We start from the raw sequence: 27776 nt of genomic DNA on the forward strand, positions 1-27776 counted from the left end.
CCAGTAATAATAATGGTAATAAAAATACATCTATAAGGACTTACTATGGCCAGACATTATTCTTTGTACTTTACATATATATTTACCTATTTAATTCAAACATTAACCCTGCAGCCTGGCTACTATTATTACCTTTATTTTATGATGAGCAAACTGAGGCCCAGACATACAGGATTTGGCTTAGAAATGTACATAGAAAGCACTCAGTAATTATGTGCTGAATCCTTAAAATTTCCAAAGCACTTTCACAGTCATTATCTAATGTGAGGATGGTTCAAGGTAGTTTCATCCTCAGGACATCATGGCCTGAGAGCATCAGGAGCCTGACTGAGATTAGAAATAGTGAGTAGTACTCTTGTCATGTATGGACATGAGCGTTGGACCATAAAGAAGGCTGAGCACTGAAGAGTTGATGCTTTCAAATTGTGCTGGAGGAGTCTCTTGAGAGTCCATTGGACAGCAAGATCAAACCAGTCAATCCTACAGGAAATCAGTCCTGAATATTCATTAGAAGGACTGACGCTGAAGCTGAAGCTCCAGTACTTTGGCCATCTGATGTGAAGAACTGACTCATTGGAAAAGACCTTGATGCTGGGTAAGATTGAAGCAGAAGGAGAAGGGGGCGGCAGAGGATGAGAAGGATCACTGACTCAATGGCATGAATTTGAGCAAACTCCAGGAGATACTGAAGAACAGGGGAGCCTGGTGTGCTGTAATCCATAGGGTTACAAAGGGTCAGACATGACCTAGTGACTGAACAACAGCAATAAGTAGTAACTTGGGAACTGCTTTGATCCTGACCTTCTGACCCCATTGGTATCATCAGTGGACTTCTACAAAAGCACCTCCTCCTGGTCAGTAGATCTGGAAACTCTGAGGCAGCGTCTGGTTTTCTGTTTGCCCCGAGGCTGTCCATTTCCAGCATTCTTCATCTCTCTGTGCGGATCCACATTTCTGTCTGGTATCAATTTCTCCCTGCCTGAAAGACTTCCTTTGAAGAGTGTTGGCCTTTGTTCTGGCACAGAGTTAAGTTCCTCAATGACCCTTTTAAGGTTGCTGTCAAGCTTTTTCCAGAGCAGCCTGAGCCTAGGACCATTTTGGTGACTCCCCCTGGTGTTTTAGGTAGTCTGAGCTGTGTCTTGTGAGGCTGATGGGAATGCAAATCATTCCCAGCCCTGTGTGGATCCTAGGTCCACGTGCAAAGCAGTCCTTAGCTGAAGCTTTGAGGGGACTCCCTGGCAGATTTCCAGAGCTCTAGTTGTCTCAACCTCCCCCAACTTTGACTCTGCATCTCAGCAAGAGCCCTGAACGTGGCTTGGGTTTCCTCTTCCTGCACTACTGTCTGGAACAAGGTGGGGTGGTTAGTAGGGCTCACCTCACCTGGAATTTCATTTTCTCAGTTTGATGTATTTTTGTAGTTGTGGGTAGTGTGATTCCCATAGCAGTTAATCTTTCATGGGGGGAAGTGGGAGTCCAGGGTCTTATTTGAAGTTCTGAACATTAGCCCTCCAGGGGTAGCTCTTTGTCCCCTGTTCCTCAGGAACATACATGTCACCTCTACTTCTGCTCCCTTCTCTCCTGGGTGCTTCAAATTTCAGGAAACATGAAAGTTTCCAGTAAAAGTGAATTGCTACTTGAAGCAAGCAAAATATTTGTCCTGAAGATGGGCTGACAAACTGACCCCTCCCTCCACTGACTCCCCATCTGTCTTCTCTGAGCCAGAGTCTGGAATGTTGCAATGGCTGGAACAGCCAGGGGTCGGGTGCCAGTGGACCAGCTCTGCGAGGGCAAGGTCCGCATCCACTCTGTTCATGCTCATATCCCAACCCACAACAGGGAATTGGGCACACGGTTGGCCCATGAATGAATGGATGAAAATGTGTAAGTGATCACACATGCAGAATTGTAAATTTGGGGTTGGTGTGTACCTGTGTGGGAAGGGGGTGAGTCTTGACTGCCTGTGGATTGTCTACAAGGCAGAACTAGTTTAACGTGTGTGTGTTTGTGTGTAGGTTGGTTATCTATGGACCTCTCTGTCCTGTGACTGTTCCAGTATGAGCAAGTATGGTTGTTAACCAGCATGTTTTTCCACAAATGAGATGGCTCTTCCCTTACACTTGCCACCACCCCGTGAGGTGGGGCGGTGGAAGGGGAGGAACCACGGAGGAGCCAGTAGCCAGGTTAGCAAGAACACTGGCCACAGCTCTGGTTACTGTTGATGAGTAGAAGGGAGATCTAACAAAAACAAGCTGTCTTGGTGGGTTATTTTCACGGAATGGAGAGTGTAAGGTAAGGTAAGTGATGATTTTAGGAGGAAAAAAAAAAAAAGACATTGAGTGCAGGGGAAAGGTGATGGCATATATGTAGCAATCATGTGTAAGTAAGGGTTAAACATTTTTCTGTCATGTCTTCAAGTAGATTGAATGCTCCCTTGAAATGTAAAGCCTAACTCTCTGGACTATTTTTAGATCTCTTTTAGTGTTATACTACCTCCTGTTTTCTTGCCTGGGAAGTCCCATGGACAGAGGGACCTGGCGGGCTTACAGTCCATGGGGTCTCAAGGGAATTGGACACAACTTAGCACTAAATACCAACAACCTCTTGTTTTGGCATTAATTTTCTCATCCTTCTTTAAAAAGTTACCAGTGTTTGCCTTCATCTTTTGGGGGTTGGCTATTATGCTTCCATTGGTGCCCTTTTGTAGTTTATTCTTTCCATTACTGTATTTGCTTGCTTATTTAAGGTTGGTCAGAAGCCATGAATGTAACAGGATACACTGTAGTGCTCTTTCAATAGTTTTAGAACTGAGCTTTAGGAGGTGGGGTTTTGGATTACTAAGCAAATTCTTTCCTTTTGGGTCAAACTTGCCAATAAATACCTAACAAAAAATTCCTTAATTAGACACTTTTAGTTTTTTATATAATGTTTCTGGACCTGCGCCTGGGGAGTATATGTTCTTAAGATAAAGGTAGCAATATTTACTTTTGTAGCAAAAAAAAAATGCAGAAAATCTTTAAGATTATAAATAAAAATCTTTAAGAAGATTCTCAATTATACAATTTTGGTAAAAAGGAACAGCTGTTGCTATGGTGATGAGATACAGTCTTCTTTTTGATAGTTTCCCCTTCACTCCCCCCACCATTCTAAATTAATTATAAGTTTAAAGGAAAAAAGTCATTGTTCATATTGGTGTTTTACAGTTGAACAGATTGTTTTCATTTGGAGAACTAACAATTGTAGGGGTGGGTGTGGTAAAGTGAAAAAGTGCAAAATGAAAGCATTCTGTGAGCCAGGGCCAAGGAATAGATATTCATTGACAATGGGCGGTGGTCCCAAACAATAGGATGGGAAGGACTAGAGATCTCTTCAAGAAAATTAGAGATACCAAGGGAACATTTCATGCAAAGATGGGCACAATAAAGGACAGAAATGGTATGGACCTAACAGAAGCAGAAGATATTAAGAAGAGGTGGCAAGAATACACAGAACTATACAAAAAAGTTTGTCATGACCCAGATAACCACAATGATGTGATCACTCACTTAGAGCCAGACATCCTGGAATGCAGTCAGGTGGGCCTTAGGAAGCAATACTATGAACAAAGCTAGTGGAGGTGATAGAATTCCAGTTGAGCTATTTCAAATCCTAAAAGATGCTGTGAAAGTGCTGCACTCAATATGTCAGCAAATTTGGAAAACTCAGCAGTGGCCACAGGACTGGAAAAGGACACTTTTCATTCCAATCCCAAAGAAAGGCAATGCCAAAGAATGCTCAAACTACTGCACAGTTGCACTCATCTCACATGCTAGCAAAGTGAAGCTCAAAATTCTCCAAGCCAGGCTTCAACAGTATGTGAACTGTGAACTTCCAGATGTTCAAGCTGTATTTAGAAAAGGCAGAGGAACCAGAGGTCAAATTGCTGACAAATTTTGGATCATTGAAAAAGAGAGAGAGTTCCAGAAAAACATCTATTTCTGCTTTATTGACTACACCAAAGCCTTTGACTGTGTGGATCACAATAAACTGTGGAAAATTCTTCATGAGATGGGGATACCAGACCACCTGACCTACCTCCTGAGAAATCTGTATGCAGGTCAAGAAGCAACAGTTAGAACTGGACATGGAACAACAGACTGGTTCCAAATAAGAAAAGAAGTACATCAAGTCTGTATACTGTCACCCTGCTTATTTAACTTATATGCAGAGTACATCATGAGAAACGCTGGGCTGGAGGAAGCACAAGCTGGAATCAAGATTGCCTGGAGAAATATCAATAACCTCAGATATGCAGATGATACCACCCTTATGGCAGAAAGTGAAGAACTAAAGAGCCTCTGGATGAAAGTGAAAGAGGAGAGTGAAAAAGTTGGCTTAAAACTCAGCATTCAGAAAACTAAGATCATGGCATCCAGTCCCATCACTTCATGGCGAATAGATGGGGAAACAATGGAAACAGTGACAAACTTTATTTTTAGGGCTCCAAAATCACTGCAGATGGTGACTGCAGCCATGAAATTAAAAGACGCTTGCTCCTTGGAAGAAAAGTTATGATCAACCAACACAGCATATTAAAAAGCAGAGACATTACTTTGCCAACAGGTCCATCTAGTCAAATCTATGGTTTCTCCAGTAGTCATGTACGTGTGTGAGAGTTGGACTATAAAGAAAGCTGAGCACTGAAGCACTGATGCTTTTGAACTGCGGTGTTGGAAAAGACTCTTGAGGGTCCCTTGGACTGCAAGGAGATCCAACCAGTCCATCCTAAAGGAAATCAGTCCTGAATATTCATTGGAAGGACTGATGCTGAAGCTGAAACTCCAATATTTTGGCCACCTGATGGAAAGAACTGACTCATTTGAAAAGACCCTGATGCTGGGCAAGATTGAAGGCAGGAGAAGGGGACAACAGAGGATGAGATGGTTGGATGGCATCACCAACTCAATGGATATGAGTTTGAGCAATCTCCGGGAGTTGGTGATGGACAGGGTAGTCTGGCGTGCTGCAGTCTATAGGGTCACAGAGTTGGACAGGATTGAGTGACTGAACTGAACTGTGGTCCCAAAAGGACAAAAAGAGACACTTAAGGACTCATGGCTTATCTCTTTGATTAACCAAGATAATGAATGAATGTAAAGGGCATTGAAAGTGCCTGGCATGTTAAAGAGGGTTGATAACTGAGAGTTATTTAATTTTTAAAAAGACTGGCTTACAAACAAATATTGCAAACTTTCAGAAACAGCTGGATAATTAAGGCAAAAACCATAGTCCAAGTCCATGCTAAAATAAATAAATAAAATAGAAGGAACTAAATGCAAGGACTTCCTTGGTGGCTCAGCTGGTAAAGAATCTGCCTGCAATGCGGGAGACCTGGGTTCGATCCCTGGGTTGGGAAGAATCCCTGGAGAAGCAAATGGCTGCCCACTCCAGTATTCTGGCCTGGAGAATTCCATGGACTATGTATTCCATGGGGTCACAAAGAGTCAGACAGAACTGAGTGACTTTCACTTTCACTTTTCAAATGCAGGCAAGCCCTCTTCTCCAATCTTCATTTTATTCTCCAACGAGCTACTCTTCATTGGCTTTTGTATCTGCTATTTTATCATGTGCATGTTTAAATAAGCATAGCCTTCCTATGTTTATGATATACCATAGTTATTATGGAAATTAGACTTTTTATTTAATATATTTTATACCTCTGAACATCAGAAAGATGGCTCATTCTTCTTAATGGCAGTATGGTATTTCATTATGTTGAGAGGTACTCTAAATCTTTTAACCAGTCTTTTAGTGATAGCTTCCCATATTTAACCATATGATATCTTTTGGCTGTTTAGTATTGTTTTACAGAATATGAAGTCCAAATATTAACCTCAGTCCAACTACTCCAAGGTTGGTACTTGAGATGAAGTAACAATTTAAAACAGAGCTTTTCTTGTTATTTCATTGAGAACAAATTTTGTAAGAGAAGCAGTCTCTTTACTGTCTAGTCTTCTTAGATTACCCAATAAAGCAATTACTACTTTCATCTAATTATGTAGGAAATTACAGAGTTGGGTGGAGGGGGCATATTGGATAGTATCAACTTCCTTCACACTTTCCTTTTGATGATGGTAGGAGAACTTTTTTCTGGCCTGGGTTTAAATCAGGAGTGTGGTCATCCATGTATAGTAATTAATGATGAAAATTTAAAAAGGATCCTTCCTCACTCTTTGTTTGAGTCCTACAGTTTCAGAATTGTTTATTTGGCTATGTGCATAACTTCTCAAGGATATTTATCACACAGAGAAATCACCAATAAGAAGACATACTCTATTGTAGCTGCCAGTAATTTCTATTTAGGTTGACTGTTAGCTTTGTTTAATGAAAAGAGATGTATTTACTGATGTATTTATCAGTTCACTCACTCAACACATATGCACTTGTGTCCTTGATATATTCCCACTTAGCTCTCACTTTACCTTTTCCCTCATCCTCAAGGTCTATTTTCATTGCTTTGTGTATAGGTTAGACAGTTTTGAAGTGCATATTGAAAGGAAGACACTATTTTTTCTGAGAGCATGTACCTTGTCTTTGTACTTCTTCAAGGCTTTGCTTTTGGATGGCTTCTTATCACCCAGAAATGGCATCGTTATCCAGTTCTCCCAGGCCAGCTGAGATTTCTGGAAGTGACTTGGAACTCAATTGCCAGAGCAGCCTATTAACAGATATCAGAATAAGTGTCTCTTATCTTTGCTATTTTCCCAAAGCTTGATAGGCATGTCATATTGACTGATGCTGATTTGTTCAGACCTTGTCATCATTGTCTATGAGCTGTACATGCTTACATTTTAGTGTCTTCTAATGATCTCAGAAAAATCCATTTTACTTTCACTTTTACAGTAGGCATTTGCTTCCAAAGTAATGGTAACTTTATTTCCCTGGGAATGATATTAGTATACTGGTAATCATTTTGCTGTTCTGAGAATGATTTATTTTCTTTCCAGCTGTTTGCAATGAATAATATTTAGTGATATTTGAAGAAATCAGGTTTCAATGACATAGACTTTTGGGAAGTGTGACCAGGCGGTAGAATCTTATCTTATAGGACTGTTGTCAGCATTCAGACCTCAGTTTCATAAAATCTTAATGTGGTTCTGGAAAGACCATCTCTTGCCTTATAAATTCATACAGTCACCATGTTATCATTTGGTTCTACAAGCAATATGATTCCATTTTTTATTTATTGATAAGGAGGACCCCAACCATTTCACCTTTAAAAAATGGAACCTCAGGAACATGTCCTTGAGAGAATATTGTTAGAAACCAACTTTAATGTTATTGTAGCCAAACATTCAGCACCCAAGTAAATATGGAATATGTACACCTTTTCAAAGTACCTAAAAGTAGAGAAGAATTTTGAAAATTGTACTGAATTTATTACCTTTTAAAAAAGTTAAAGTATATCTGCTGGCATCTTAAAAACATACCAAGTACTAAGTTTTCTTCCTTCCAAAGTTTGCTGGCTCTATTTGTTATACCTTGTGATTTCCAATCTACAATAGAAGTATAATTGAAACAGAGGCAAATAAATGGAACAAATAATAGAACTTCCCACCCTCTCTTCTAACCAGCTCTGTGACCAAATGAAGTTTCAACATGACTTTAGTGAACCAAAAATTCTCCAATTTCCTCTTACAGTCTGCAGAATTTATAGCAAAACTTTTTTTTTTTTTTAAGTTTGTCACGTTGTTATTCCTATAGCTGGTGCTTGCAGGCTTGGGAATATTCTTCTTCTGTGTGTTCATCAAGGTTGCATCTTGCATTACATTGACATTTTCAGATTTGTTGGCTAACATGAAAGTGAAAGTGAAGTCACTCAGTCGTGTCCTACTCTTTGTGACCCCATGGACTGTAGCCTACCAAGCTTCTCTGCCCATGGGATTCTCCAGGCAAGAATACTGGAGTGGGTTGCCATTTCCTTCTCCAGGGGATCTTCCCAACTCAGGAATCGAACCCAAGTCTCCCGCATTGCAGGCAGACGCTTTACCCTCTGAGCCACCAGGGAAGTCGTTGGCTGACATAGAATGACTCTAAATCAATATAATATTGACAGTGAAGCTGTCTCATTTTGGGGCATAGGTTGAAGGTATGCAGAAAGCAAGCTGTAATTTTTAATAAAAGAATAGGTATAACTATTAACAAGTTATTCAGGTATATACTTAAAATTTTGATGGAGTTTTATTGAGAAGTCTTGCAGACTTTCTACTTTGAATAGAAAACTTGAATTTGCATGATGCATTTATGAGTTCATTATCCACATGAAACTCTTCCAGTAGGCTCCCCCAAACTTTGACACATGTGGAAGTAATAGCCACCATTTATTGAGCATCTTCCATGTGCCAAGCATTTGGCTAAATACTTTAGCGACCTTAAAATTAATACTTCCAATTCTGGAAGCATTTCTGTGCATTCACATATATAGAGGTAGAGGGGTATGTGTGTGTGTGTGTGTGTGTGCGCGCACGCTTATGTGTAGCTACAAACGCAGTTTTGACATAAATGGTGATGTATATGTATTATTCAACTTAATTTCTTTTTTCCCCACTCTGAATAAGATATTTCCCTGTCAGTATCTGTGGACCTAGCATATTCTTTGAAACCAGGCATAGGATTCTATAATGTGTGTGTTAGCTGCTCAGTCATGTCTGACTCTTTGTAACCCCATGGTCTGTCCATGGAATTCTCTAGGCAAGAATACTGGCGTGGGTTGCCGTTTCCTTCTCCAGGGGATCTTCCTTACCCAGGGACCAAACCCAGGTCTCTTGCATTGCAGGCAGATTCTTCGCTGTCTGAGCTACAAGGGAAGCCAGATTCTATAATACTTCTCAAAGTTGCCTGCACATTGGAATCACCTGTGAAATTTGAAAAATTACCCAAGCCCCCAGTACCGGAGAGTTTCATATGATTGGTGTAGTATAAAGCCTGGGTATCAGAGTGTGAGAACCAGTGATTTATACTGGGGATGCTCCAACATTTATTGAAACAATCCCCCTTTGAAGGACATTAGATATTCTCTATTACAAGTAATGGATCCTGTTTTCTTTCTGTCATAATGTTATAGTGAACATTCTTGTTAATATTTCTCTGTGCTCATGTGTAAGTATGTGGGTAGGTTAATTCCTGCATGTGAAATCTAGGTGCAATCCATGGGGTCGCAAAGAGTTGGGCATGACTGAGAGACTGAACTGAAATGAACTGATGGAATCTAGGAATTCTTAGTTGTAGATCAATGGGCAAGTGCATTAGAAACAACAATAGATACTGCCAGATTGTGATACAATTGATTTTCCCCTTCTCTGATTATTAGATGGCCCATTGTTGGGCAGAGGGTTTTTTGTTGCCTTTTTTTTTTAAAAAAAAACTGGTCTTCTCCCTCACCTGCCTTGTTCCCACCCCAGTTGTGAAAAATGTTTGTTCTGATTTTGGAAGGTTGTATGTCTAAGTGCTTATGGAGGTTCCTATCATGAAGGGAGACTGGGGAAATCCTATGTCAAAGCTTTTTTTCGCTAGGTGTTTTGAGTACTGTGTCTTTGGACCTTAGTTTTATAGGCTGACATGGAATTCCTGCCTGTACTTCTCATCATTAGAAGCATGCGTGTCTCTCAAGGGGCTTGCCAGTGCTGATTTGAGAACGGCACTCACCAGAGCCAGGCTTCCCTGGTGGCTCAGAGGGTAAAGAGTCTGCCTGCAGTGCAGGAGACCCAGGTTCGATCCCTGGGTCAGGAAGATCCCCTGGAAAAGGAAATGGCAACCCGCTCCCGTGTTCTTGCCTGGGAAATCCCGTAGATGGAGGAGCCTGGCAGACTACAGCCCAGGGGCGTGCAAACAGTTGGACACGACTGAGTGACTAACACACACATGCGCACACACCCACCAGAACCACACAAGACCTGAACACTTGGAGGCCAGAGTGCCTCTTTACTACCTTCTTTCTATACCTGAGCTTGCCTTCCATGGACGCTTTTATGATCATCTTTCCATAAACCTCTCTTGAAGAATTATTATGTAAAATTTATAGGTAGAATTTTTATGAAGGGTAGGGTACTTCTTTTGAAGGGAGTTTCAGTTTTCATAATGCGACTCCATCGTCTGATTCGTTGTTTCTGGGTGGCTGCTGTCTCCTCATCATGAGCAGGACTCATTAGGAACAGCCCGAGTGTAGGTGTGGTGCTGGCCTGGCCCAAAATGAGCCCCTCAGAGCAGCAGGGGTGTGGAGAGACTCAGCATCTATCTAGTAAACAGCTCACCACACTGTAATTTGGAACCCAAGAATCACCATGTACTTAGCTTTCCATAAACATTTTTCACACCTATGATGGCAAACTGTGGCTGTGTTCACGCTTGTTCAGAATGTTCTTTCTGAGGCAACACTGGGAAAGCCAGTGGCCCCAGGTGCTTACAGTAGGTTTTCTACCTTGGTGACCGGTTCACAATGACTTTCCTGGGCGGAGAGGCTGCCTTCAGATGTCACAAGTAGAATAATAAATAGATGAGATCAGTGATTGAAGAAAATGTGAAGAGGAATCAGGTCAGTGTTGTAAATGTCAGCATCGTTGCAGTGACTCAGCTGGGTGTGCTGTGTGGTAACTTTTGTGTACGTGGTTAGATCGAAATATTAAACTGTTGAGTGCTTCAAAATATACAAGAAGGCTAATTTTTTTAATGCCTTTTCTACGCTGCCCCCAAACCCTCAGAGACTTTTCCACAATTTGCAGATAAGCTGACTAACCTGCAGAGAGCTTGATTTAGTGGTGACAACCAACTACCCTATAGAGATTAAATCCATCTCATTCCAGGAATTTGTTCTGCTGATACACACAGGAATGTCAGGGAGAGGAATCTGGTTAACATATTTCCACCAAACAGTAGCTAACAAATATAAACCCACCTTCCAACTTTTTAATGTAGTTCTCACTTCCTTTTGTGATGTCCATTTAAAATCCATCAAACATTTATAGAGGACTTCAGGATGCTGAAGTCTATTTTAAAGTCACTTGCCAAAAAAAGTGTTTGAGCTGGTATCTGAACCCAGGTTGTGACTCCATGCACGGCTGCCTGTCATATTATATCTGCTCATCCATTTTCCCCTAACTGAAAAGCTACGTTTACCATGAAAAAGATGAGAGTTTCTTAATAGTTACCAGAGAGTGAGGCTAATTTTAACCAAGAACTTTTGTTCTGCATGGTGTTTTTTTTTATTTCTTCTTGTTGCACTTGTGATCTTGGCATAAAAGTAGTTAGAAGAACATGAAAAGACGAAATGTAATCAGTGAGTTTTAAAATTTGCTTTCAGGAAACATGAAAACACGTAAACCTCTAGGCGAGTTTTTATTTCTTAATTTTCAGTCCAGAGACCTGTAGTTTCCCTACAATGCCAAGAGATGTTATTTTCCATGGAGGCTTGTGTAGAAATAAAAATTATACCTATACTTGGCCTTGATGGTAAAATGTAGTTTGAGAAGGAGTAAGGTTGAACAGCGTCTGGTTTTGGGCTATGAGGGTCAGTAGCAATAGTCACTTTTCCAGAGGACCACATCTTATAGCTTCACTGGGGAAAAGGACTTAACATTACTGGGAGGATGTGTCATGAATTCTTGGCTTAGAGTACCCCTAGTTTATCCTCTCTAAATCACATGAAACTTTGCTTGAAGATTTGGAAAACATAATTGTTCAAACCAAGTGCAGTTGACCCTCAAATAACACAGGTTTGAACTGCCCAGGTCCACTTGTCCATGGAGCTGTTTCAGCAGTAAATATGACAGTGTTGGATGATCCGCAGTTAGTTGGATGCTCGTGTGCAGAATCACGGATGCCAGGGGAGCCAAGCATACAGAGGGCCAACTATAAATATCAATCGGAATTTCGACAGTGTGGAGGATCAGAGCCCCTCACCCCTTCATTGTCCAAGAGTCGACTGTATATATCTGTCCACCCTCTTCTCTCTCAGAATTTATTGGAATTATTTCAATTGTTTCCAAAAATGCATAGTATTGTTGTTCTTTTAGGATGGTGTCTTTTTAATTTCATTTGCATTTTCTGTGAAGATGGCACCATAAGGGTTGGCTACTTGTTTGAGAAAGTCTGAAACCGTAAGTACCTAAAGTATGGTCATTTCAGTGGGGAGACACATTTAGAGATTCTTTATTGACCTGTGGGGCTTCCCTGGTGGCTCAGCAGTAAAGAAACCATCTGCCAATGCAGGAGATGCTGGTTCAATCCTTAGGTCGGGAAGATCCCCTGGAGAAGGAAATGGCAACCGACTCCAGTATTCTTGCCTGGGAATCCATGAACAGAGGAGCCTGGCGGGCTACAGTCCATGGGGTCCCAAAGAGTTGGACATGACTGAGAAACTAAATAAAAAGACTGACCTGTAGTGGTGAGGACTCTGACCTTTGGGGGTTATTTCAATTGGATCAGCAGAGGACCAGAGCATATACACAACAGGTGATTGCTGGTGTCCTGAAATGAACAAGTACTCTTTTCTGGTGACTGTGATAGCTTACTGTCATACTGTTGCTCAAAGAGCTGCTAGGTGATTTAGGAAAGTTGCATTCTTTTACATATTCACTGAAAGCAAAACTTGGCCTCATGGAATAGTAGAGAGCTTTGATGTGATAAAGCTGGCTGTTGAGTTGTAGCTTCTTGTGTTTAACCCCCACATTTAAATTTGTCTTTATAGACTCTGAATGGGTCCCTGAGAGGCAGGGAGATAGAAACTCAAGGGTGGAAAATGATTTGCATTTCTTACAGCTTGGATTTAAATTTGTTTATTGACTGTACTCACAGACTAGCAACAGGTCAGCAGGCCCACACCGATGAGGCTGTGCTTTGTTTGATGGGGAGCTCTTATGACACTTGGTTTGGCTCTTCTCCCAGATGATCTAGACGAGATGTCCTGGCTTCCAGACTAGTTTCTGTCACGTGAACAGCACAAACTTCCTAGCTCGAGATATGTGTTATATGGGCTTTAGGGATTTATGCTCTAACCCATGGTTAAAGTATTGAGTCATGACAGAGTAGTTACTGCCAGCTTTTCAGGGTGAAGACCTGGAGGTCCTTCCCTTTGCTCTTTACACGGGGAGGGGTTGTTTTCTGGCAGGAGTCCATGGCTTGGGCCTGGAATAAGGCTGTTAATTATGTGCTGGTTGAAGCTTGGTCTGGCTTGAGGGTGTGCATGGACTTCACTTGGGTTCCTTCCTCCCTTATCTCGGGAGGAAGTAGGGAAGGAAGGGGACTGGTTCTGGCTTCCACTTTGCAATTACTACCGCCCCCCCACCCCCACCCAACACCTACACTGATGCAGGCAAACATAGAGGAGGGAGTGTGCTGGGCTTTTGCTGCCCTGCTTACACAGTGGACAGGAAGTGTTTGCAGGGCCCCTGTGCCTTATTTGAATGTTTGGGTTTTGGTTTCCCCATCCATGGTGGGGTGCCCTCATTGTTCTTCTCTTGTCTCAGAAAAGTCACTGGGTTGAGAGGACTGACTGCTGGGTGAATTTCCAGGAGCCATCCAAGAAGTGGCCTATTAGAACATCCTTTTGGGACCAAGTGTGTGGGAAGGGCTGTCCCTCCACTGGACACACTAGAAACGCCCTTTCCGTTTCCTGGTGCAGAGGATGTTGAAACTTACAGGGAAAACACATTCTCTTTCATAGGTTTCTCCGACAACCTTTAGACTGCGTCTCATTATTTTTTAAAGCTCCAAATAGTACTTGGCATCTGGTGTTCTTGGGAAATGAAACCAGACATGAGGAATGTGAGAGGGGAGAGAGATGGTCAAGGAAAGAAGCAAAGCCATTTTTCCCTTTCACATTCTTGTTGATAAGAGAATTGGGTTAACATTAACATGTTGCTGAAACCCAAGTCATATGTCAGGGCCCTCTGCAAAATGTGAGGTAAACTGCAGCTCTGAAAATAATAGGTTCGATGATTAAAACTGAGAGTTCTCAACTTTTCTCTTTAAAATGCTCTTGGGGCATAATTTTTTTTTTCTTGTCCTTTTTATGCCTGTGACATTGTTTCTGAAATTCCAGAAACCATTTGTAATAAACAATGACAATATTTTATTGGGGAAAGGATAATTGGAGAATTAAATGTGAAATACTGTCCATCTTGATTAAAATAATAGACATGGGGCTCAAATACATAGTCCCCACTGTGCTTCATGAGTGCATGCAGACACTCTCAACTGCTTAACCAAGTTAATGGAAGACAGCTCACCATCTCCTTTTTTCCCTTCCTTGAGCAGGTAAGCTGTTTCCCTTGTAACCAGTTTGATTAGAGGAAAACGTTGGTAACTTAGCCAGTGGTAACCTCAGCCATCTTATAAATGTGTGGCACGAGTCCCTGATGAGCCAGTTAGAAGGATGTATAAAAGTATGAAAGTGTTAGTCGCTCAGTCGTGTCTGACTCTTTGTGACCTCATGGACTGCAGTTCACCAGGCTCCTCTGTCCATGGAATTCTTTAGGCAAGAATACTGGAGTGGGTTGCCATTCCCTTCTCCAGGGGATCTTCCCGACCCAGAGATGGAACCTGTGTCTCCCACATCGCAGGCAGATTCTTTACCATCTGAGCCACCGGAGAAGCCCAGAATGATGTATGTATCAGTGTAAATCTATTTGTCAACATGACCTTCCAGTTTCCCGCATATTTTGGGTACTGTTCGTGTGTAGCTTTGTGGAAAACAAACTTTCCATATTGCGTATGTATTGTGACTTGGCATTATCAAAGGAAAACTACTGAAGGGGGTTTTCTTGTGGACTGTTTTTGTTCTCTAGTGGTTTTGTTTTTTTCAGTCATTATAATCATCATCAACATTCCAGAAAATTTGGCCCTCATTTTTGGTCTGTTATCACATTGAGAGTTTTGTTTGTTTTGGTAAAGAGGAGTACAAATGACTCTGAGCTAGGCCGCAGGTGGATTGCATTTCTGATTCTTTGCTAAGCAAAATGCACCTGCTCCAGAATCTTAAGTAGCTTTTTAATTGCCTCCTTGTGCACGGCATAGCAATAGTCATCTATAATGTTATAGATGGATTGCACATTGGATGTCCCAGAAGTACCCTCTTCCCCTCTGCAGCAGTGCCAGAAGCTTAGATGAGAAGATGTGTTCTGGTTGAGAGCCCAGCTGAAATGGTGGAATTAGTCCTTTCCCTCAGGCTGATCTGATTAAAAGGGGGCCAAGATGTACAAACACAGGTCCCTGGTTTCATTAACTGCACATTTCCTCTTCAGCAGACAGAAAGACCAACTTCACTGGTCCCTAAATGTCCCAACTAGGTGTGACCTCCCTGATCTCTGAGGGTTTTTCATCTATTTCTTGAACATCTCACGCTGAGTCTGGCCTGTGGAGGAGGTTCATGTATGAGAGCTGAGTAAGTGCATACATCTTGGGCAAAGTGTTCACTGAAAGTAAGAAGTGTGGAAAATGTCTGTAAGATTCTATCAGCAGGTCTGTTTCCAGTGGAGCTTACCTGAGGATGGGGAGAAAAACCAAGTACCAGCTAGTTCAGCCAGAGAGAAATTTCTCACTCTAAGGAAGCGGTAAACACCTCCCCTCGAGGATGAAGTCTGTTTGTGGGGCTACTGTCAGCATCAAAAATCTTGACAAGTAGCTAAAAAGCACTTGGTGATCGGATTGCCTTCAAATACTTTGGCACTGGTGAAAAGCAGATCTAGAGGCAACTGTGGGAAGAACACCCAGTTGCACTCTGCTGAAGTTCAGAGATGAGACCATCTGTTCACTTAGGCATTTGTGCTTTTGCATTCGACAAACATTGCGAATATACTGTGTGCCAGGGACTGAATGAAACTTGGTGCCTGTCTTCAGGATCTCATAGTTTCATGGGGGAAACAGACATGAATTTTCTTAAAAAGCGACAAAAAATGACTCAACTATGTTTATGATGCCAGGGGTGTATAAAGAAATGTGTGATCGCCTCTGGGACATTTAAGGCTCATAAAAGTAGCAGTACTGGATTAGGTCTTGACTGTTAAATGGAGAATAAGTAAAGAAGGAAGAGAACACCTAGGCTAATGGGACTGTGGAGAGATGGGCTTGGAGGTGAAACTACTGCTGTGGACAGTGGGCTGGGCGTGGGGCGCACAGCCTTCAAGAGTGTGGAAAGAGAGGTAGAAATAGAGGAGGCCATGGCAGGCCATGGAGGGTCCTGTGGTCCAGCCCAGGAAGTTGGACCATATCTAGGAGATGCTGCAGAGCTAAGTGACAAGTCGGATTTATGATGTGCTGAGAATAAATCCCAGACCCCCGACTCTGCTGTACGAAGCCCTAGGGTCTAGGCCCCTGCCCCCGGAAGCCTAGTCTCTCTCAATGGCACTCCTGTTACCCGCTATGCTCCAGCCCCACTTATCTTCCTTCCTGACTCAAATGTACCAAGGTCTCCATCTGCCCTGGGTATCTGCTCACACTCTTGCAGTCTGGAGTCCTCTTCCCTGACACGTTGCAGAGCTGGTCCCATTTATCCATTAGGCCTCAGTTTAAATGCCCCCTCTCAGATCACAGTTGCTAAAGTAGCTGTCCCCTCCCACCAACACCAGCACCACCATTTTCTTTCATTTTCTTCTTGCATCCCCTATAATACTAATCAAAATTAGTAATTATGTTTTACTTCACTTGATTTTTCCCCCCCCTGCTTTCTTCAAATCAAATAAGCTCCCTAAAGGCATTTTCTCTTTCATCCCTTTTTCTTTACTGCACAGTGTTTGGTACGTAATTGATACTTGATGACCATTGGACTGAATGAATTAAATAGATAAACGTGATGGACTAGGGCAGCCGTTGGCAGCCCTCAGCCCATGGGCCCACACGGGCATACCACCTATTCTTGTATGTTCCATGAGCTAAGAATGGTGGCCACATTTTTAAATGGTTTAAAATAAATATTTGTGTCATGAGAAACTTACATAAAATTCAGTTTTAGTGTCCACAAGTAAAGTTTTATTGACACAAAGGCACACCCTTGTTCAGAGGTGTCTGATTGCTCATGATGTGGCAGGCTTGAACAGTTGTGATACAGGCTTAACGGCCTACAAAGCCTAAAATACTTACTCTCTGGCCCTTTTCCGAAAAGGTTCGTCAACCCCTAGACTGGGGTCAGGAAGAGGAGTTAAGAAGCTGCTGTGGTCATTCAGATGAGAAATGAGAGAGAGGCCTTGAGATGAGAGAGGGTGGGGACTGGATTCCAGCTGAATTAAGCAACCTGTCCTCTGACCTCTGCAAGCTTCTCTACCCCACTCCCAACAGTTAGGCTCTTCCCAATAAGCGTCTCTTTACCTTCACCAGCAAATCAAATCTCTCTTAAAGGACTCTGTTCCTAATTGCCCCACTCCTCCCATGCCTTCTCTTAAATTTCATCTGTCACATGGGGATGATGGAAAGACGTGATGGGTGTGAATGTGCTTCTGGAATCCTGTGCACAGACAGTTGTTGGGATCACTCATTAGTAAAGTGCTAGAGCAGTTAAGAGAGGTGGCTGGAAGTGCCTACTGCCACTGAGAAGTCAAGTGGAATGATTCCTTTTGCTTCCTGTTTTGGTCCATCTCTAAGAAACTAGGCTCATAACAGTGGAGCTCCAAATAAGTGCATTAAAAGGGGTTGCTTGTTGGAAATCTCAAAGTTTTGCCATCATCTACAGTTTAAGGATGGGTTTTGTGGAGGACCTTAGATTTGGGGTTCCACAGAGGAGCCAGCATAAAAACTTGGTCTTTGAGCTTTACCGAGACTTTTAAACACGAATCACCTATCAAAGGCAGTATTTGTCCTTATTAAAATGACGTCAATTAGGTCCTTAGATGTAATAGGCTCTATATCTTATTATTCATCTTAGAAACTAGCCAAGACTCCTTAGTATTCTTTTGTTTATAGAACTGTTGGCATTTTTTTTTTCAACTTGAAAAATGCTTTGGACGGACTTTTTTTTTAGATCTTAATGTTTCCTCTGTGCCCCTCTTCAATATCGCCAGAATGTAGTATTGACATAATTTAGGTTTAAGTGAGGAGAAGGCAATGGCACCCCACTCCAGTACTCTTGCCTGGAAAATCCCATGGATGGAGGAGCCTGGTAGGCTACAGTCCATGGGGTCGCTAAGAGTTGGACACGACTGAGCGACTTCACTTTCACTTTTCTCTTTCATGCACTGGAGAAGGAAATGGCAACCCACTCCAGTGTTCTTGCCTGGAGAATCCCAGGGACGGTGGAGCCTGGTGGGCTGCCGTCTATGGGGTCGCACAGAGTCGGACACGACTGAAGCGACTTAGCAGCAGCCGCAGCAGGTTTAAGTGAAACAACTTGTAAAATGCTAAAGTAAAGTAACTGCCCTCTTTATTCATTTCTCAAATACAGTGGTTGCCCTCCTACACATGTGAGGCTGTGCAGCACACGCCATGGGCACTTTCCCCTATGGAGTTGACTTTTCAGTGGGGAAAGAAAGATCCAGACCACAAATTACCTTACCTGTTGACTGTTCATCATGGAGATCTCAAAACGCTGGCAGGGCCAAGATTGTGTTCAAATGGGTAGGTTAGCAAGACTGCCTGCCAGTGAACTTGAGGGCCGAGCCTGGTTCTGTGGCCCTCCATGAGCTGGTCACCTGCTTTTGTTTCTTAACATTATCTCTGAATAGCCTTAACGCTGCCTCCCACAGTCCGTCATACACACATGTATGTATAGTCAGACCTGGACAGGAGCCTCCAAACAGTCTTCAGTTTATGGACTGGGAGTGGTAGGGTATGTAGGACACTTGAATGGGATGTGGTTCCTGCCCTGAAGACACACACAAGAGACAAGCATGAACACTTACAGTTTAATAAGTCTTATTTCCCATCTCCTGGTGTACATCAGTGCCATTGCTGCCTACCCGTGCTGGTTAACAAAGTGCAAGAATTGCACACTTTGAAGGAGACTTACAGCAATTTGACATTGCTGAAATATTGTACCATATTTTACAAAAACATGTTTGTAACAGATTGTTGAGAAAACCATCCTTCACCACAGATAGTTTGAGAACCTGGTATGTAGATCACCATAACTTAGAAGTTTTTGATAGGAACATTTTTGTATACACATTTCCCCCTCCTCTCTCACATAAATAGTCATATAAAGTGGTTTTTAAAAAATCTTATCCTGTTTTATCAATTATGAAAGTAGTATATCTTAATTGTGAGAACAACTGGAGAATACAAGACTTTTTGGTTTTTTTAAAAGTAATCCATACAGCTGACATGAGCTAACTGCAGCTCATATTTTGGTGTATTTCTCTTGTCCTTGCCCCCTGCTCATATATGTGTGTGTGTGTGTGTGTATTTATACTAAATGAGACCGTGTATACCTACCTATTCTTTATTTCATATATTCTAAGTATTTGCATGTCATTAAATATACTTTTTAATTTTTTAAGTTATACTTGATTTGCAATATTAGTTGTGATGTATCAGTGATTCAGAATTTTTATAGATTATATTCCTTTCATAGTTTTTATAAAATACTGGCTATATCCCCTGTGCTGTATGATATATCCTTGTATTAATATTCTGTTTCAAAGGACTGGATTGTCATCTACCAACTAGTTGTACCATAACTTATTTACTCTTCACATAGTTCTCTATCACTAGCATCTATTCTATGCCCTTGCTTATTTGCTCTTAAAGATCATGGTTTGATAATTTCTGTGAAAACACCATTGATTGTATCTTTGAATATATCCTTAGAATATATTTCCAGAAGTAGAAACTCTTGGTCAAAAATTGTGACCATTTTAAGTCCTTGGTAAATTGCCCTTTGGAAATGTTGAACCAAATTTCATCTACCACCAGCAGTGGATGAGGCTTGCTGCATTGAGTGCTCTCACGACTGTCAGCCTGGGGATACAGTTGACAAAGAGAAGGGCAAAGGAAATGAGTGGACCACCTGGATAGAAGAGAGTGGGAGGGTGAGATATTTATGGGGCATGGAAAACTGTCTGTTGGCTAAGTGTAGGATACTTTTTATCTTATTTTTTTATGTTTTTAATTTTTTTTTTTTTGGCATGTGGGATCTTAGTTCCCTGACCAGGGATCAAACCCACACCCCCTGTGTTGGAAGCATGGAGTCTTAATCACTGGACCACCAGGAAAGTCCCTAGGATACTTTTCAGGAAGTATAAAAAACAGAAGCAGTGAGTTGGAATTGGATTTGAAGGTGCACTGAAGGCCAATTGAGAATGGTGTTGGGGAGCCATCGGTGGGTTTTGAGTGGAGATGAGGCCCTCCAGGGCTCAGCTCTCAGAAGGTGGTGTACAGCACCACCTGTGCTGTGAGCACCTCCCTCACTTCCTGTGTACTCCTTGCCCCTTCCCAACTCGTGCTTCTGTTTGCACTATTCAGTCTGTCTAAATGGCCTGCTTTCTAATATCTGTCAAAATTCCACACAAGCATCAGGGACCAGTTTCTCCCCTACAGTGTTCTGCTTTATTACATAGCACGTACTATATGATATGTCATATTAATTTTGTTATAATTATTTGGAGCACTACTCTCTCTTGGGGCTTCCTCAGTGGCTCAGTGGGTAAAGAATCCACCTGCAGTGCAGGAGACACAGGAGATGTGGGCTCAGTCCCTGTGTCAGGAAGATCCCCTGGAGGAGGGCATGGCAACCCACTCCAGAATTCTTGCCGGGAGAATCCCATGGACAGAGAAGCCTAGTGGGCTGTAGCCCATGGGGTCACAAAGAGTTGGACATGATGGAGCAGCTAAGCACCCTCAAGCTCTCTCTCCCACCAGATTAAAAGCTCTTAATGACCACTTCCTTTCTGTATCCTTAGGTACCTACTGTCATGCCTGGTATATAGTAGATAATAATACACATTTACCAAGGGAATCCGAGGTACTGCTTATGGCTCATAGGACCTTGTACAGATACTCCCTAAGCCAGGAGATGTCTGCTTCAACAGAATGAAATATTAGGTATCTCGGCGAAGTCTTTATTCCAGAGTCAGTTAGGTCATCATATAGGCTCCGTGACAGATACTTTGCTCTTAACCTCTTTTCTCCCTACCCAACTCAGAGACTTCCAGTGGCTAGCTTTTGGAGACCACTATCCCTTAAAGTGAGTGGAGGGTTTTTCTCTAGAACTGTTTGCAAATCATAGTTATTGATGAGAATTTTCACCCAAGTTTGCATCATTGTATTAACTACACAATCAAGAAAAACTGGTGACAGATTCTGGAATTGGATTCTCTGATTTGAAAGAGACACCTTAAGTCCATAAGTTGGGTTTTACTTTTAAAACTTAACAAGAACAAAGTTCAAAGTTCATCCCTTTCTTCATTATGCAGAATTAACCATTGTTAAATGTCCACACACTTGCTTCTGGTCTTTTGTGTGTACACTTTTATTTTTAATTGAGTAAATAATGTATGGATACATTGTTTTTTATTTTTTAATTTAAATCTTAAATTATAATAATAATTTAAATTAGTAATAATTATTAATAATTACTAATTAATTAAATAAAATTTAATTTAAATTTTATCTTGGAGATAAAGCTTCAAGACTCCTTGACTTGCATCCCCATGCCTCATAGTCTAAACATTTCTTTTAAAAAATAATGTCCTTTGTTTAAATGAAATTTTATGTAAAAGTCGACTGTTCTTCTAGTTAAATATGAGACATGTGTCCCATGTAGTATTATGTACTGAGGGCACAGCAGTGAACAGTATGTGCAAGGCCCCTGCCCCATGAAATAACCACATAGGATAATTTGCAATGGTGATACTTGCCCTGAAGAACTTCAAACAAGGTAAAGAGATAGTGACCGGAGCATTGTACAGGACTGTGGCATCTGCCACAGTGGTTGGGTTGGCTTCCTGAGAAAGTGGAATTCATGCTGAGGCCTTAATGACAAGAAGAATCAGACATGCACAGGTGTGGCCAGAACATGCTTGTCAAGGACGTGGATCAAGGACGTGGCTGATGCAAAGGCCCTGAGGCAGGAGTCAGCATGGCCAGTATAGTTGAAGTGCAGTGACTCATACAAAGAGCGCTACATGATGGGGGTGGGGGGAGGGGGAAGTCAGAAGCCAGATTGTAATGCCCCTTGGAGGCTGTTGTGTGGCCTTTGCATGTTCTTATAATTGCAGTGAGTAGCCACAGGATGTTTTTATAAGATAATATGTCAATATCCAAAAGGATAAAAGCAGAGCTGCTGAAATTGAAGCTGGAGTGACAAGCGCAAATCAACACCTACTGAAAATCTCTGATTTCTCTCCCCTCTCCCATCTGAGAGTTGGGGTACCTTACCCTTTAGGCATTTCTAACAGGTAACTCTAGTCTGAAGACAGTGGAGCCAGGAACTCCTCACTTCCATCCTACCCCAACCATAGACATTGGAAAATTCTTCCTTATGTCTCCTTATAGCTTCTTCCCATTGGTTTTAAATTCAGTCTGTGGTGGGGGGGGCGTGACACAGCTCTGACCCTGTTGCCATGGAGCTGCCCCTAGAAATCATTTGAGAGGATAGTTGCAGGCCTCTGCCTCCCCCTCAGGTTTTCTCTTCCATCTCAAGAAGTGCCCGCTGTAGTGTTAGCTCTGTGTCTCAGCAGTGCTGCATTTTTTTCTGGTCGGGAACGTGAATACAGTGTCTGATCATCTGCAGTGCACTCTCTGGTGCTCAGCGGTCACTGTAGCTTCTCCAGCAAGATCACCTGCCCACAGCTCTGAACTACGAGAGTCATCAAGACCCAACCACATCTGCTTTCTGTATTTTTTTTTTTTTTAACGAAAGTAGAGTAGGGTGGGTGCGGCATTGAAGTTTGACTCGAAATTGCTCAGGGGGTGAATCCAGACTCTCAGCCTGGGCTGTGGCTTCTCCACACCAGCCCTCCTCTGCGCTCACTCCCCGTGGCTCCTCCCTGGACTCCATGCCTGTGTTCCCCACACCTTCCCGGCACAGAGGTAGCTCTCCTCCTCTGCCCTTCCGGGTTGCAATGGCAACCTACTCCAGTACTCTTGCCTGGAAAATCCCATGGACGGAGGAGCCTGGTAGGCTGCAGTCCATGGGGTCACAAAGAGTCGGACATGACTGAACGACTTCACTTTCACTTTTCCCTTTCATGCATTGGAGAAGGAAATGGCAACCCACTCCAGTGTTCTTGCCTGGAGAATCCCAGGGACGGGGGAGCCTGGTGAGCTGCCGTCTATGGGGTCGCACAGAGTCAGACATGACTGAAGCGACTTAGCAGCAGCAGCCTCTGCCCTTCCAGCTCACCAAGGGTCAATTCATAGTCCACCTTTCTTTTTCCCTTTCAACCCTATCTCTCTTTAAAAATTAAAAATCTACAGGAGTTATACATGAATATGCTCTCATCATAATGTATATATATATATATTTATACATATATATATATCTCACAGAAAGTATGTTTCCATTCTTACCTATTCCCCATCCCTCTCATCTCTCAGAGTTAGGAAATTGCTGTGTATCTTTTCAGGCCTTTTGCTATGTTTTTACATGTAAATTATTTAGGTTTTTGTGTAAGATTGTTTTAAAAAGACTTTGTGGGACATGTTATACACATTATTCTTTCAGTTGCTTTTTTTCACTTGACAGTATAACTTAGAAATTTTTCTAGGATAATACACATAATTGTGACTTAAAAAAGACTGTGCAGTGATTAAAATTCTGCAGTGTTTTTATGGTAAAAATTCAAATTTGAAAGGATATGAAGTGAAAAGTAGTTCTCCAATCCCCTCTTTTTATTTTGGAGGTTACTGCTGATAACATTTCTTACATGTATTTATAAGTGCTTTAAAATATGCAATCCTGTAGTATATAGTATGGAGAAGGCAATGGCACCCCACTCCAGTACTCTTGCCTGGAAAATCCCATGGACGGAGGAGCCTGGTAGGCTACAGTCCATGGGGTCGCTAAGAGTCGGACACGACTGAGCGACTTCACTTTCACTTTACCCTTTCATGCACTGGAGAAGGAAATGGCAACCCACTCCAGTATTCTTGCCTGGAGAATCCCAGGGACGGTGGAGCCTGGTGGGCTGCCGTCTATGGGGTCGCACAGAGTCGGACACGACTGAAGCGACTTAACAGCAGCAGCAGCAGTATATAGTATACACATCACATAGCATCTTGAGCAGTTTTTTTCACATCTACATGCACAGATGCCTCGTTCTTTTTAGTGAGTTTGTTAGGTTCTCTTATGTGAGTATACTATAATTTAGTCAACCATCTCTTTATCAGTGAACTTATTTGATCTTTTCTGTTTGGAAATCTCTGACCCTCCTAGCTCATGTTAAGTCACTCCCCATTTGTTATGAATTTATTCAACACAATAAACATTAACCAAGGGCCTCTGTCTTCCTGGTGCTGCGTGGAGCACGAGGGCCACAAAGTTACTTGATACAGAGTCCCTCCCTCCTACCTCTAGTTATCCTGGTCTAACTTGAAGACACAATGCTGAGGATCTTAGACTGTGACAAGAGCTGGAATAGGTAGACGTGCCTTAGCATATATATTATTAATTCTGCTTGAGGATTGTAAAGGAGAAATTGCAATCAAACCCTAGAGGATGAGTAAGAAATCTTCTAGGTGGCAAGGAAGAGAAGGTCATTCCTGCAGGGGGTAACAATACCAACATGGGTTGGCAAGAAAGAGCAGATAATGTGAAAAGCATGGCCAGGAGCTCAGTGTGATTGGAGCAAATGCCGAGGCATAGGGTGGCTAGGGTGGTACTGTTTGCTCAGCAGTGGGTCATAGGAAACATTTAACTTATGACTAGAAGGACATGTGCTCTCGGCTCAGCTGGCCCCCAGACCCTCTTGGGCTTGTCTTCTATGTCCTGCGGATGTTGTCTCCAGCTGTCAGCTTCTTCTGACATTGCCTTCAGTACATGGGGCTCTTTCTTGAATTGGTCTGTCTTGAAATATATTATCCAGTTTTGTATTCTTAACTCTCTTATATCCTCTTTTGGCAGAATTTAATCAGTCAAGAAATAAAACAGAATTCAGCTATGGCCCCAAGGAAGAGAGGTGGACGGGGGATTTCATTCATCTTCTGCTGTTTCCGAAACAATGATCACCCAGAAATCACGTATCGGCTGCGAAATGATAGCAACTTTGCGCTTCAGACCATGGAGCCAGCGTTACCCATGCCCCCTGTGGAGGAGCTGGACGTCATGTTCAGCGAACTCGTGGTAAGTCTCAGACTTCATCCCAGGGGTGGTTGGGAGCCAGAGGGAGAGGAGAGGATGTGGATGGTTTGGTTGGACATGGTCTTGCCTTTCTTTGGTGAAACAGCCCCCGTCTGCACCCCCACTGTCAACAGCACTGAGCCTGTAGAGAAGAAAGAAAAGGGTAGCATCACTACCTCAGAGGGTTTGCTGGTGCTTAAATGGAGAGATTTAGACCTTTAGGTCTTCGAATATGCAGCCCTACTGCATCCGAAGTTGCCCTTTCTAGTTCCTCGCCATCCCAGCCTGAGATGCTTGTGTGCACAAATATTTCCTTCATCTGACACCTCCTGGGATCCCCTCACACTTCCTGCCACTCCCAGTGTGTAGTAGTAGTGTCTTTTAAAAAATTAGTCACACTGTCTCTCATGTCCTTGATCCTTGGATGAAAGACATTATTACTTAAGTAGAGTATCATTACTTAGCCTAATGATATGACTGCAATAATAACTGTTGTGGAAAACTTTTTATAGATGCTATCATATTTTAAAAGCCACTATACTGAAGTGAGAGACGTATCTATGTAGGACCCACTCATCAAGAGATATAGGTGCTCTCTGCAACTTAGCTTCTCAAGCATCTGCAAAGTAGTGTTTCTTTCCAGTCTGCATTTCAGAGGATATTATGGTATGGTCAAGGGCACTGGCATGGACATTAGGAAGACTTTGGTTCACATTGCTGCTCTGACTTTATTATCTGTATCAGTATGGAAAAAGCTTATAACTTTTCTGAGCCTATATTCTAGAAAGTGGAAGGGGAAAAACACCTGCTAGGTTTGATGTAATGTTTCAATGAGAATCATGCAGAGTGGGAATGGCCCAGTGCCTGTCCCTTCTTAGGTACTCAGTGAATATTACATGAGACTATCGTCCTTTGATCACATCTGACATTTTGTAATGGAGTTAGTTCTAATCAAACCATTTATATTGTTCAGCAGATACTAGGGACTGCTATCATTTTCCGTGACTTATGTTGTAAGCTGTGTCACTGCCCTCCAGGGACAGTAACTGAACTGCTTGCGTCACTCCAGCTTTGATGAACCAAAATTCACCTATAAGCTTCTCTTATGAGATAAACCAAGAAGGGCGAGTATTAATACTATGAAACTGATGTTTGAGTTCTGGCCTCCTGAGTGGATTAATGAGGCGATTACCAATGAAACTTGGTTGGGAAAAGAAAGAGGTGATGCCTGGCAGCATGTTTATACTTGATGATGTTGAATATTTTGCAGTGTTTCAGGAATACCTTCCTTCTCCCATTTCCACTGCATGCAGAACTCTGTTCTAGATGTTAGTGAGGAGGTTCAAAATGGAAAATTAGAACCTGCTCCCAAATTGCTGCTGGTTTCCATAGTTTCATGAGAGGTATAATGATCCAAGGCAAGAAGCCCACACACCTCTGCATAGGTTGTGTGTGACTGTTGTGGGATATAGGACATGATGGCTGAGGAGGGTGATCAGGGAAGACTTCCTGGAGGAGGTGAGTGGTCAGGAGGGATTGAAAGTGAAAAGAGAAGTGGAAGGGATCAGCGTTAATGGCTGTCTTGGTCATCTGCAGCTAGTTTGTCCTGTGACGGCAGACCCTCAGTGGCTTCTCTGTTAGTGATGCTGCATGTCCGCTGTGGACCAGCCGTGGTTCTGCACTGTGCCATTGTCTACTCAGGATCAAGGCCCAGGCCTGGTGGCAGAGGGGAGACATGGTGAACTTCTCAGGCTCTAAGCTTATGCTTGGAAATGACACGTGTCACTTCACCACACGTTCCTTTGGCCTACGCAGATCACATTACCGCTCCCGAGTTCACAGGGGCAAGGACGTGTCATCCTTCTGTAGGGATTGGCACCACAAATCACATGGCCGAGCCTAAGGTCATTGGGATGGGTGCAGGGACACCGTCCTTTCCCAGGGATGGGCAGTGAATCATGATGGCTGTCATGAAAGGCAATGATGATGCATTGATGGGCTTGGTATTATTTCCCAGTTAAAGTATTTTGAAACCAAAGTCAACCAAAAGGAGACAGATGTTGCTGATAGACAAAGGCCTCCTCAGTGGTAGAGAAGCTGGTGGACAGAGCTAGTCCCCTCAGAGCACCCTCCATGGTCCTTTCAGTTGTATTCTGTCAGCCTCCCCAAATGACACCCAAGCCAGAGCCTGTGTAGTGGCAGCTCCATGTACCTCTTGAAGACAGTTCATTATTCTGTATTCATAAGGGAGAAAATTCCACTCTCAGCCTTATTGATGTCTTTATTCTGTGTAAAAATTGCCTACAGCTGTTAGTTGTTAAAAAGCCAATGCCAAACCAGAACTTTAAGCCAAAACCATTGGAAAACAAATTATCTTGAGGTTTGTATCTGTCCTGGTGAGTGATGGATGGATTTTTGTCTACTCTTGACTTCAGGGACTTAGACCACAAATCCACCCAACTGCCAAAGGTGTCCTGGAGCAAGGGAGGTGGGCTCAGAGCCATTGGGAACCTCTGCCCAGGGTTCTCTTGAGTAGTCGCAG

General features: G+C 42.5%; 1 protein-coding gene across 5 annotated transcripts in view; it reads left to right on the forward strand.

Annotated features, from left to right (window-relative positions):
- The window catches only part of DAAM1 (dishevelled associated activator of morphogenesis 1), a 175056-nt gene that overhangs the window by 47355 nt on the left and 99925 nt on the right, over positions 1–27776 (forward strand). For 4 of the 5 annotated variants that reach the window (XM_081509675.1, XM_081509674.1, XM_081509677.1 and 1 more), the window contains exon 2: positions 25019–25237. In XM_081509675.1, the coding sequence (XP_081365801.1) occupies positions 25055–25237 (183 nt within the window). In that variant the 5' untranslated portion in view covers positions 25019–25054. Of the gene's footprint in view, positions 1–14485; positions 14636–25018; positions 25238–27776 lie in introns of those variants that run through there. The other variant, XM_081509676.1, reaches the window with a different exon arrangement.

This window comes from Giraffa tippelskirchi, chromosome 7 (assembly GCF_054371585.1).
Source record: "Giraffa tippelskirchi isolate mGirTip1 chromosome 7, T2T-mGirTip1v1.2.pri, whole genome shotgun sequence".
In the NCBI taxonomy this organism is placed as follows: Eukaryota; Metazoa; Chordata; class Mammalia; order Artiodactyla; family Giraffidae; genus Giraffa; species Giraffa tippelskirchi.